Source organism: Galendromus occidentalis, unplaced genomic scaffold, assembly GCF_000255335.2.
Source record: "Galendromus occidentalis unplaced genomic scaffold, Mocc_1.1 scf7180000077475, whole genome shotgun sequence".
Lineage (NCBI taxonomy): Eukaryota > Metazoa > Arthropoda > Arachnida > Mesostigmata > Phytoseiidae > Galendromus > Galendromus occidentalis.
The window spans coordinates 1,712,407-1,724,449 of NW_003805463.1; the positions used below are offsets into that span (position 1 = coordinate 1,712,407).

General features: G+C 51.3%; 2 protein-coding genes across 2 annotated transcripts; one reads left to right on the forward strand and one right to left on the reverse strand.

Moving 5' to 3' along the window:
• Positions 1-340: 340 nt before the first annotated feature.
• Positions 341-3,163, reverse strand: LOC100902702 (monocarboxylate transporter 12). Its single transcript, XM_029111898.1, has 8 exons — positions 3,078-3,163; positions 2,756-2,976; positions 2,498-2,638; positions 2,144-2,393; positions 1,775-2,049; positions 1,303-1,637; positions 714-1,182; positions 341-603 (listed from the first exon to the last, which is right to left on the reverse strand). Exons 1-8 carry the CDS (start codon positions 3,161-3,163, stop codon positions 341-343), a joined length of 2,040 nt encoding a protein of 679 aa, XP_028967731.1.
• Positions 3,164-6,279: 3,116 nt separating this feature from the next.
• On the forward strand, positions 6,280-10,024 carry LOC100902847 (synaptotagmin 1). Its single transcript, XM_029111911.1, has 7 exons — positions 6,280-6,446; positions 6,798-6,847; positions 7,926-8,167; positions 8,369-8,517; positions 8,614-8,817; positions 8,908-9,000; positions 9,120-10,024. The coding sequence occupies exons 3-7, from the start codon at positions 8,077-8,079 to the stop codon at positions 9,726-9,728; spliced, it is 1,146 nt and encodes a 381-aa protein (XP_028967744.1). The 5' UTR covers positions 6,280-6,446; positions 6,798-6,847; positions 7,926-8,076; the 3' UTR covers positions 9,729-10,024.
• The last annotated feature ends 2,019 nt before the right edge of the window (positions 10,025-12,043 follow it).

Consider the following 12,043-nt stretch of genomic DNA (forward strand, 5'->3'; position numbering starts at 1 on the left):
TATATGCCTATATTGGATTCTCCCATTTGCCGCCTCGTCCGACATCGCCCCCCCCCCTCCCCTGCCACTTCATCCGTCTGGGGTGAGTCGCATGAGATTAGGGCTGGAGGTACGAATACGCTCCGATGCTTTAAGGTGCGAAACCGATAAAGACGAGGGGGGTTCCGCGTTGATCGTAGGTTTTATCTTTATGATTTTTTTGTCGTTCGACACTCTTTGTATGTACATGCACCGGTCAACGGTATCGAATACGAGTATGCAATTGTCAAAGTGCGGACGCCGAGAACTCAGTCAATGATCTCGGAGAATTGATCCTCGGGGAGAGCTCCTAAGGAATTCGTCATAGTTTTGTGGTCTGTTGCTGCTTCTCCGTGATCTCGAGTCCCCTCTTTTCGGTCTCTGCCTCAAGGGCTTCCTTGTCGACTTCTCTTCCGGAGGTCCTCAGCTGCTCCCGGCTTTCGGGAACAGAACTTCGCTCCGCGGCCGATGAGGTGAATTTCTCGTACAGATTCACCAATATCCATCCTACTCCGCAGAGAGCCATCGACACGCCCATCAGGTGCATGAGACCACTGTAGTCCCCCATGGTGTCGCGAAAATATCCTTCGAGAGCGAAACAATGTTATTCACCGTTATTCCTCGGAAACTCCAGGGCTCACGAATCGGAGTTAACTCCAGTGCCCTTCTGAGAATCGACAGAAATCTCCTCTCACCTATCAACAGCGGTCGGGATAATCCGGTGACCCCTGCGAAAAAAGCCATCCATCCGATGATGACGGGGATTCTGGACATTTCTCCAGCGTAGTCTCCAACAAGAACGGTAACAAGGACCACCGTGGTGCCCAAAGCGTAACCAACAATCATGCAAAGAATGCAAATCCCCCAAAAGTCATTAGCGAAGGGGAGTAATTGCATCACGAGACCGAATAGGATGGTGGCGCAGCCCATGAGCGTAGAGCGAGACAAAAGTCCTCTATCGGATATGAGGCCAACCGTGAGTCTCCCGACTATATCGAACACTGCGAAGGCAGAAAGCAGGTACACGGCCATATGGACTTCAACGTCTTTATCGGAGGCGAAATCCAGTAGAATAGTCTGGAAGCTGATGTTGCAGTTTATGAATACAACGTAGGTTAGGCCGACTAGTGATATTATCGGGCTGGTCCTCGCCGGTGATTCGACCTGGAATCAATGCGACGAAAATATTATCATCTACAACGTGTGCATCAGATGTGCAACTTGCTCATATCGCATAGCGTCGGTCGGTCTCGGATTGGATCAATGGCATTAGACTCCGAGAACTCGACTCTCATTCACCTCGACCCGGTGCTCATCCTCTTCGAAGTCACGTTCGGCTCCTTCCGCCGGCGAAACAGCCGGCGCGTATAATGACAGCGTGGTCGAGATCGCCGATGAATTGCGACGTAACCGGGTGCGTGATCCGGAGGAGATCGAGACACGAGCAACAGAGCCCGGACGCGTCTCGGTCTTGAGTTCATGCACATTGGTCGAGCTCGGCGAATTAGAAGGAACCGAAGAATTCAGCGAAGCTGATTTCAGTGAGCGACTCTGGGCGACGTTCTTACGAACACGATCGATATCAGGTCGGCGCAACGTCATCGCTGGACACTGTTCACCTGACGATTCGATATCAATCGCATTCAGTCTCATGGTCACCATGCAGTTGCGCTCGGCTGCATCATTAGCATTTGGGGAGCGACATATGCACGGACGGACATTGAATGAGATATTCCTTGCGTAGCGGAAAAAATACCGTTTTTACAGCATTCGTCGTCTGACTGAATATTTCCCGAAAGGTCTCGTTCCTCGTCCACTTCGGGAAGGGTTTCCACTGTGTGATGATGTACGGCTTCGTGGAATCTGTGGAATTTCTGATCATCCAAATCCTCTCGACTGTCCTGGCTCTCGAAAGAGGATTGCGAGACTGAACGGATCAGGATCGGTTTCCTCTTTAGAATGGGTTCCTGCGGTGGTTTCATGCTCGTGTTGGAGTCCTCGGGTCTAGACGTTCTCCTCGGAGCCTGATTCCTCGATCCGCTGTGGGGTAAATGCCGGTGAGCTGGGCTGGGCGATGCGAATAATCCCGCATGGAATAGATGAGCGCACACGCAATCTAACGCACTCAGCGCTCAGCCACGGCGGCATTCGGATGAAGAGACCTGCGGCGACCGCATTCATCATGATTCCGCCGAAAATTAGAAGTCCACCTCGGAATCCAAAAATGTCGAAGATCCATTCGAGGAAGATTGGGTACACAAACGATCCCAGCGCTGCCCCGGTGAAGATTATGCCGCTAGCCATGACTTTCCGCTCGAGGAACCAGCTGTTTAGACAAACAGCGGCGGTGGGGAGATTCAAACCAAGCCCAAGACCTGCGAAAGATGGTACTCTTCTCCAGGCTACGCACAGGCTATCGAATGCTGCTTCCCAGCTGCTTGATCGGCGGTGCGTTAACTCGACCGCGGGGGGAGCTCACCGTGCAATACGCAGAAAAGAGTCAGTTTCGTCACATCGTTCGCGAAGAAACAGGCTGCAATCGATGCGGAAGCGATCATGGATCCCACGCAAGAGATTTTACGAGGTCCAAACTTCTTTGTGATGTATCCGGTAGCGATACCTTTGAAGTAAGGGAGAATTATCGCAGATTCCGCTTAGTGAATTCAAATTGAAGGAGCTCATACTGCCTTGGGTCCATGCTGGCATAGCAGCCATGAGAACACGGCCTGCGAGATACCAGAGAGGTTCGAAACCGCATTGATGAGCGATGGAGGCCACGAGGCTATCGCACGGCTCGTGTTGTAATGCTCCAAGGTGTTCAAAAATATCACGCTGCTGCATCGCGTGGGAGCCAGATTGAAAAAGTTCAAGAGTGCGCATGACACGGCGATCATCCAACTCCAACTGCAGTCTGGACCCGTCCATCTGCCGAGAAATAAGCGATGCTGAACCCCCTCGCTGTTTAGACTGATTATTATTGTGGGTAGGAAAAATCATTGTCGAGGCTCAGGAGCCACGTGCTGGATTCAGTCGCGGAGTTCTCGAGAAGACAATTGAACCTTTTGATGTAGGGCGACTCCGGCGGCATCGGCACAGTTTCGGATTCGACGACGGGCGGATCATCCGTTGTTTTCGGAGTTTCCATCTTGCCAGTCGACTACGCACTAGGATACTTTTGGGAGCGACTTAATTTTCTCAATCGCTGTCACACACTTCGAGGCAGTCCAGCTTTAGAGCACGTTGTAAATCCGGTTGCTGTCTCTTCCCGGAGTGAGAATATGATTCTCGTGGTCTCTCGCGGATAGGTCGCTCCCAAGTTTCCGCAAGCGAACCTTGAAACGCGGGCAACGATGACGGCTGCCAGGAATCTCGAAAGTTTTGAATTCCTTCTTGATCGGTCTCGTACAATATTCTGTCTCCCCCATGGAAGATCATGAAAGATTCAGCTCAGAGATAATGAATACGTGCCTATATAGGTATTCATGAAGTACGACCGGTTGCAAGTCACATGGAGTCACGAAACAAGAGGCATGATCGAGGAAGATTCCTTCCGGATCTTCCTTGAGGAGAGGTCCTGAAAAACCAAGCGGAGCGGGAGACTTATCGAAATGGGGAGGAGAATCTCAAGGTCCGGGCTCGGGAAGACGGCGTATCCTCCTAGGATGCCGAATCGCGAATTCTCCAAGCGAACAGATTCACTGTCCCCATGTCCTCGAGAGATCTCATGGTGGCAACAGGTGCTAGCCTGCCAGCCCTATCCATCTTGCTATTGAATCCTTTCCCCCCAATAACTTCTCCCGAACCACCCGTCACTCATCGTCAGTCTGAAGGAGCAGATTCGGTTTGCGTCGCTGGTGCTTTTCATGGAGAGGGGAGACAAGCATTTTTACCTTCCAAGAATCTCGGAGACAAGGGGTTCCTGCTCAGCTTCGGAAGCCCTCACGTTTCGCTCAATCGCGACCGAGGAGATAGAAGCTATTTATAGTGGCGAAAAGGGTTGATATCTTTTTTGAGATCGAGGGTCACAAGCAGAGCTTTTGAATGGTGCTTGATGCTCATCCATCGGCTATATGCATTTAATGATCTTCATAATGGAGCAGCTGAATAAGTCTCGAGGAGAAACATATATGGCAGCGAGAGCACACTCTGGGAATGTTAGCCTGATACTCGTGGCTCATCAAAACTCGATTAGTTTCGTTTATGAGGCCACGCCGGCAGACCTCGCTGAGACCCACCACAGCTCCTCCCGGGAGAGGCTCGGTTAAGTTTAGAACAGCAACTGCTGACCGGAATTCCTCCGAGACCTGATTCAGGAGAAGTATGGCTTGAAATGGGCCCATGTAGACGGGTAATGCCCGCGAGAGTTTTGAGTCGATCCTTTCGAAGTTTCATGCTCTCCTATAGGATTCGGTGCAACGGATACTCTCAAGCGAAATGATCCAGTCGATGACCACGAATCGATCCCGTCGAGCATACTCATTCGGAAAATTATCCAACATGCACGAAGTAATCACTTTGTAGGATGCAGGAATCGCGGAGCTTTCCGCAATCGGGCGGTGAATCCGTTCTGAAGAGCTGAAAAATGAGCAGATGTTTCGCTTATTTGAGGTGTACTAGTTCAGATCACGGCAAGTCTCCGCGGGCTTAGGAATGCGATCCTATAGCCTCGGGTCGAAATGCCTCTCGGGTTTGTCCCGCTTCGTTCCGAATGATAATTATGGAGGCGACTCGAAGTCGTCCCCCTCAGGTACGACCTTGATCCTGCTCCCATCTCGTGCTCCGACGCGGCCGCTCCATCTTGAAATCTGACTGGTGAACCCACTCGGCATCAGAGAACATTAGAAGAAATCCTGACGAGATGAGCAAAAATGGTGCATATGGGGCTGTTAGCGAGCACGTCTAAGATCCGATTCGGTCGTATGAAACTCTTTTCTAACGTCCTTACAGACCTCATGCCCCGATGTCATCCCAGCCGTTTCACTCTCGTTAGGAAGCTGAGCTCGACGCGTGCATTTCTCTTCATGAACTTCGAAATCGGCCTAATACTAAGGAATCAGCGCAGGATCTAAATTTCACGTTCTCGCGAGCTGCCCCATGGGAATTTCTGTCGAAAATTCGTATCGCACACATGCCTATGATTTGAGAACCCACTCATGCAGCTTCGCAGTTCTTGCTAACATTTTTCCTGATGTTAGCTGATGCCGAACCCGAGAAAATCGCGCAGAACCGAAACTCCATCAAGCGTGGGCGATGTTTACCTCTAAGCGATCAAGCGATTTCCTCCTATGCGAATCTCCGCGCCTGTAGGAGCGGAGCTCACAGGGAAAATCTTTTGCCAGGAGTTTTCCCGAGGAAATAGTCGGCGTACCACGAAGGGTATCAGCTCCTTTCAACGATTGGGGATCTCGCGTCGACGGTACACTTCCGAATCTTTGCCGGGAACATCTCTTGCACGCTTTCCACAATATCGACCACGGTCTAGCTCTAGGTAGAAAACCGTTCGGGAAACTCATTCCCTCAGTCTGGCCTCTGTCTCTGATTGGCGACCTTCAACGTCTTATGCTCAAATGGAGATCCAGCCCCGAGAGACTTATTGTCAATGGTCGAATAAGAGACACGTTCTCAGGCCGTGCTCTCCAAGCGCCCATATGGCCGAGGAGAAGCGAGAGGGGTTTCTCGTATTCCTTGCAGTACTCTGACGGGACATCTCCTGGAAACAAGAGCCCGATGGGGAATCTTGCGGAGATGGACCGGCAAGCTCAGATACTTCCTGATATCACTCAGGAGTCAGGTGGGCTTCCATGCCGTGTCGAACACCTTCATTTAGTTGAATACGGCAGGAAGCTCTGACATAGCGCTCTGGCCGGAGCGAATCGCTCCAAGAGCTGGGAAAGGGATTCAAAGTTGATCGAAGGAAAGGGCCTTGCCAAAGGAGTCGGGGCCTTCTTTTAGACGAGTAGAAACGCAGATATTCGAGGTGTGTAAACGCCGAGTCCCGCCGGCCTGGTGTCAGTCGCAGCGAATAGCTTCTTCCGTGAAGTGATTCTGACCTTCTATGTTCGGATTACACCGGCTGACAGCAAATGGAAATTCCCTGAAAGCGCGAGCCCGTGAAGGGAAGGCTCGTGGAGGCGAACAGGTTGTTGCCATTCGTGCCCACAACGTCGCTGAAGGTATGTTTCCTTCCTTCGTCCTCAGCCCGCGACGAGTCTCCGGAGTCGGTTCGCCGTCAACGACGATTCCCTGGAGGTTCCGTTTCCATGCGGATCTTGAGACGACACACACTCGATAACAGATTGTATCTCCGATTCTCCACCGGGACCAGACTCTCCTATAGCTGGCAGCTTACTGCACGAAATTCAGCTCGCGTCTTGTAGAAGGCCGTCGTCGTCATCTCCTCGGTCCGGCTCGTCGAAATCCCCGCATATGTATGTATCGGAGCGCTTCGCGCAAGCTGAGACAGGTGATTCAGAGATCCGGTCTTCATTCGGAATGCTTTCCCTAGACGATACTCTTTTCATGAACTCGAACTTCATGATTCCTCTCGGCCAGGCGTTATCCCAATCGTCGACGGATTTTTGTCTCGGCGAAAATCGTACACCGGAAGCGGCTTCCCCGATCGAACGGGAGGTCGCACCGCGATGATTTATTGCGAGAAGCATCTGCTACTGGTTTCCTGGCCATGCTGCGCGATTGAGCAGTTTCCCCGAATCACGAAAAAAGCGTTTCAAGGAGCTGCGCTTGAGATATCCCCCTCTAACAGAGATATATTCTTCTAGATTGGATGGAAGGGCTTGAAGCGTCACTCGGTGGTATTTCCATGCTGCTGGTGAGTTCTTAATCACAAATAACAATCAATCGCTGCCTTTCGGATGCGTAGAGAGCCTTTAGAATTCTGTGGAGCAGAAGGCTCTGCCTCCGACAGTTGGTAACTCTTGCCGTAGGCGATCGGGCGGACAGATGAGATCTGAACACGATTTCTGCCGACGTTGTTGTCACTCTAATTTCGCAACGGTAGACTCGAACATACGGCGCGACGTCGGTCTGATGGGAGCCAATCTCACGAGAAGGAGTGGGAAGCTAGGACACTCCCGAGATGTTCTGAGGGTCGTTCGACCTCCCTCGGTTCTCTCGACTTCTCAACTGCTGCTCCCCGATCTCAGCGCCTTGTTTCCTGCTGAGAGATATTTACGATCGCAGTCCAGCGAAGGAGTTCCGCTGCCGGGCCCCCGAGCACATTCGTCTTCGATTCAACAAGTCCGATTCGCGAAACACGAAATGCTTGCATTTCCATAAGATGATCCTTATAATTGAAAATCCGGGCCTGAAATCATGCCAATTCCGAAACCTGCCCCGTAAACGAAGGTTTCCAACGCAGAACAACGATGATTCATCTGCTCTATGAATATTCAGCGAGCGCTGCCGCAGAATCGTTGGAGAAGCGGGAAAAACTCGAAAGCCGAGAGGGGAGCTCCATAAAGCGCGGTCGATCGACACACCGGTCTGAATACTGGATGGTGATCCGATAGGCTCTATAACATGAAACGATACGATTCCGGGAACTCAAGCGATTCAGCCTTTCGACCAAGACGAGTATAAGTATTTTCACAGCGAGAAGTCCCTCTGGAGACTTGATTATGTATCGATTATGCGATTGAGGAAGGCGACATTTCAAGATTTTCGCCCAGCTCGCTGACGAGTTCACGCAAATGCTCGTTCGCTCCCCATCTTGGCCGGTCGTGTGGTGAACCCCGCTTCGGAAGGATTAGGGGGAAGTTTACGACTCGAAGTCAGCTTTGTAGGTTTTCGCTCCCGGCATCACGGACTCTGATTGGGGCGAAAAGAACCACCAGTTTTTCTCTGTGTAAGTCGAAACATTGAAGGAAAGAAAAATACTCCTATTTCAGAGCAGCGACTCGGTCGTGACCCTACATCGGCTCTTCGGCGAGCTCTTCACATCTATCATCGGGGTCTCATAGACATCCATCGAGAGCCCCTGAGACAAGCTGCGGCGTCCATAAGGCGCTCTGATTGCATCTACACACAGAAGCGAAAGCCATGGTTGACGTCCGTGGAAGTCCGAAACCGCAACAGCCGCCGGATAAGACGAATGATACCGTTGAGGAGGCGACGGCGACCATGGTCGGGTGTAAGTATGGCATAACTCGAGCACCCTCCGTCGGCTCCTTCCAGTAGACTCCCCCTCCGAAGAGCTAAGGACTACCTGGCCTTTCCGGCAAGAAGGGAAATATCGCGGACATACCTCTCTCACTGGAGTCTCGTGGTGATCGAGAAACTAGTCGATTCTCCTCGATGGATCGGGACTCACGAGGACTGTGATCCTTTGCAGCGTCGGGGTCGTCGGCTGGAGTGGCAACCATCGGAGTTCTTTCTTTCTTGGTCACCGTACTCCTATTGATTATCTGCATCCGCCGGTGCTGGGATGGCCGCAGGAAAAAAGATCCGAAAACCCCGAAATCCAGTTCAGATCCGAAAGACGTCAATCCGGCACCGGTAAATCTATGGAGGCGAAGATTGCTATTTGAGAACATGCGCCGCCGAGTTAATACAAATACACGCTCCCCTATCGAGCAGGTCCAGAAAGACGACGATGAGCTGGTTGACAACATGGAGCAAAACGAAGCGGTGGAACCAGCGAAAAAAGATGAACAGAAGCTCGGGCGTCTCAGAATGAAATTGGACTACGACTTCAACTCCAACAACCTCGCGGTGACCGTCATGCAGGCCGAAGAGCTTCCCGGTCTAGATATGTCAGGAACATCCGACCCATACGTCAAGGTCCGTTTCTGTGATGAGCTCCCGGTCTCATTCGCGTTCGTTTCTGTAAGGGTAGCTGGCTCTGGAGCTTTATCCGATTCTCCTCTTCAGGTGTACATGCTCCCAGACAAGAAGAAAAAATTTGAGACGCGAGTACATCGCAAAACGCTGAACCCCGTCTTCAATGAAACTTTCAACTTCAAGGTAATTGCCCTTCCCTCTCTCGGGAGTCTGAGCCTCTCACGGAAATTCGGAGCCATGCACGATGAGTTCGAGCCGCGTCTCCTGTCCGGATGAAATAGACAGAGATTCCTCCATTGCAGATCGCGTACGCGGAAATAACCACGAAAACGCTGGTCTTTGCGATATACGACTTTGACCGCTTCAGCAAGCATGACCAAATCGGCGAGGTTAAAATACCTATGACCACAGTGGATCTCGCTCAAACCATCGAGGAATGGCGTGATCTGACCAGTGTTGATCACAACAAAGAGATACTAGGGGACATTTGTTTCTCGTTGCGATACGTCCCCACAGCCGGCAAGCTGACCGTCGTTGTACTCGAAGCGAAGAACCTCAAGAAAATGGATGTAGGAGGATTATCAGATCCATACGTGAAGATCGTTCTCATGATGAACGGCAAGAGGCTGAAGAAGAAGAAGACCAGCATCAAGAAGTGTACATTGAACCCCTACTACAACGAATCGTTCTCCTTCGAAGTGCCCTTCGAGCAAATACAGAAGGTTCAGTTGGTCGTGACCGTGGTCGACTATGACCGCATCGGGACATCGGACCCCATCGGGAAAGTGACGCTGGGTTGCAACGCAACCGGGACTGAGCTTCGCCATTGGATGGACATGTTGGCCTCTCCTAGGAGACCCATCGCTCAATGGCATTCTCTGAAAGACACCGAAGACAGAGACGAGAAATGATGGAGATGACCGGAAATTCTTCACATCGTGGACGATTACCGCCGCGCCATAGGCCCCGAGACGAATCCGTCTGGTGGATGGCTTTCGGCATGTGAGGGTGATGATGCGGAAGACCGTCTGATGCGGTTTACACATACACAGTTTAGTCCAGCATCTCTGTTGGAGCCCGCCGTGAAATCCTATCCACGCTCCAAGGCCAAGAAGCATCGCGAATCGCGACATCGAGTCCGCTTCCGGCCGTGGTGAAGGGTGCCGTCACCATTCCAGCAATGCAAAGAGTCCATTTCGTGCTGTGATGTTCCGACATTCCCATTTCTCTGCCTTCGTCCTCGCGCCATATCTCGCTTTGAGCCGTACGCAAGCCGCCTTCTTTCGATGTTCCATGCTCGGAAACGTCTCCGTAGCATACGTGAAGAATTGCGTATTTTTTCTGGATATTTTCGCATTTTAAGCGGACTGGCTCACCGAACCAGCTTCTCCGAATCGGACGCCTCGAAGACGCGCCACAACAAGCTTTCAATTGGATAGATCATTCTCAGGATCCTCTCTCGCAATTCTCTTGATTTGTACATCGGCGACCGGATCGGATTCATCCCGGCACGGTATTCATCCGAACCCGAAAATTCTTGACCTAGTTCATAGGATGAAAATCCGACGACCGAGGGCTTTTTATGTAACTGCGCCCTCTCCACAGACGCAAGAGAGAAAATAATGCAACTGCCCACGCTGGCGATAAGCACAGTCTCGATAAGCCCGCAACCCGCTTATCAACGCCTCCGGTTTCTCTCGTAATCCGGTTGAAGATACGCGAAGCAAACCCAGCCATGCGCGAGAGTTCCGAACATCGGATTCGTGCAAGCAGCGCAACACGGGTCCAAATGAGATGCGTATCTCTTGTTTCGCATGTCGTTATCCTATTCGTACGGAGTTTTGGAGCCCGGCAGCCACCGATAGTCCCTCATCTGATAGCCGAAACTTTTTCGAAGGTTCTGAATGTATCGGGAGTATATACACCAAACGATCCAAGAACAACGGAACATTTTCACAGAGACTACCCTCCGATCGGCCTTAGCTCTGTGAGCTCCCGTGGGTGGCGCTGATGGAACTTGCAGGTTTGTGAATTGAATCGGGCTCTGTCTAACTTCGATAATCATTTGGACTAGGAACTATTGAGACTAGATAACCAAGATACTTCACACGAGCCTTGACTCTGCCCTCACAACCCAGTGGTTGTGAAGGCAGCCATTCACTCCCGTGACAGCTGTGTGTACTGTCACGGGTCACGGGCGACACTTCGGGACAGGCTCGTTATTTTCGCAAGAAAGTCCAAATCAGAGAGGGATCTTGCATGTGATTCGTTTAAAACCCTCATATCCGTAACCGAGTTCAACGTCTTATACGATAAGGTGGGGTCCAGTACTGAGTGGAGGAAATCTGATCCTCGTGAGGGAAGACTTTGGTGATTCCTGAAACCCTGTGGAAATGCATAGAATCAGAAGAGATATCACATCCATGTCACAACACCGCATCCTTATCCACAAGCTCTCCAGCGTCGCATCCATACGATTGTACTAGCGAGGTTGTGCTAGGAATTCAAGTCGTGCACTGGTCTCCGCGGAGTGCCAAATATCCAGTGAGGTTCGAAAATTCGATTCTCGTGATTTTATCATTTCTCGATCCATAACAATATGAATTAAAGAAAGGAGCACCAAAGACGGATCGGGCAAGCAGCGGCAGACTACCGAGAAATCGCCCGCAACGAGGAAAAATTGTGATCTTTCATGGAATACAGCTTCGTTCTTGGAAGTCCTGCAGGTGATTTTTCTCTCCCTGTACACAGCGACGCCCCGCGAGGCGGCGATCGTTGGTTGTTCATTAGGTGTGAGGGACACGAACTCGAATAGTCGTCGGTGGCTCGCCGTTATCCCTCATTTCAGGATGGAGATCTCGACATGCGCGTAATCGGTCATGAGAGCACAAGGGTAGCGGACGGGAGCCACATAGGGATAATAGAATGGTGTCTGGCGAGGACGAAAATTCCGATTGGCAGGAGCTCGAATGAGAATTAAGCGGTGGCCGTCAATCGACGATGAGGTTATGGAGTGAGGCAATGCAATCCTTAGGTTAGTTCGCGATCTCAAAATGCGATAATCCTAGCTCCATTCGCTGGTTGTGCCGGACCACAAGAAATTCCAGGATCTCGCGGAGCTGCGCGAACCCTCGCAAAGTCGGCCGTATCGACTTTTCGCGAGCTAGGCTTCCTCTGGATGAGTATAGTCGCTAATCGCAAGAAACGTCGAGCCGGGATTTCCCTC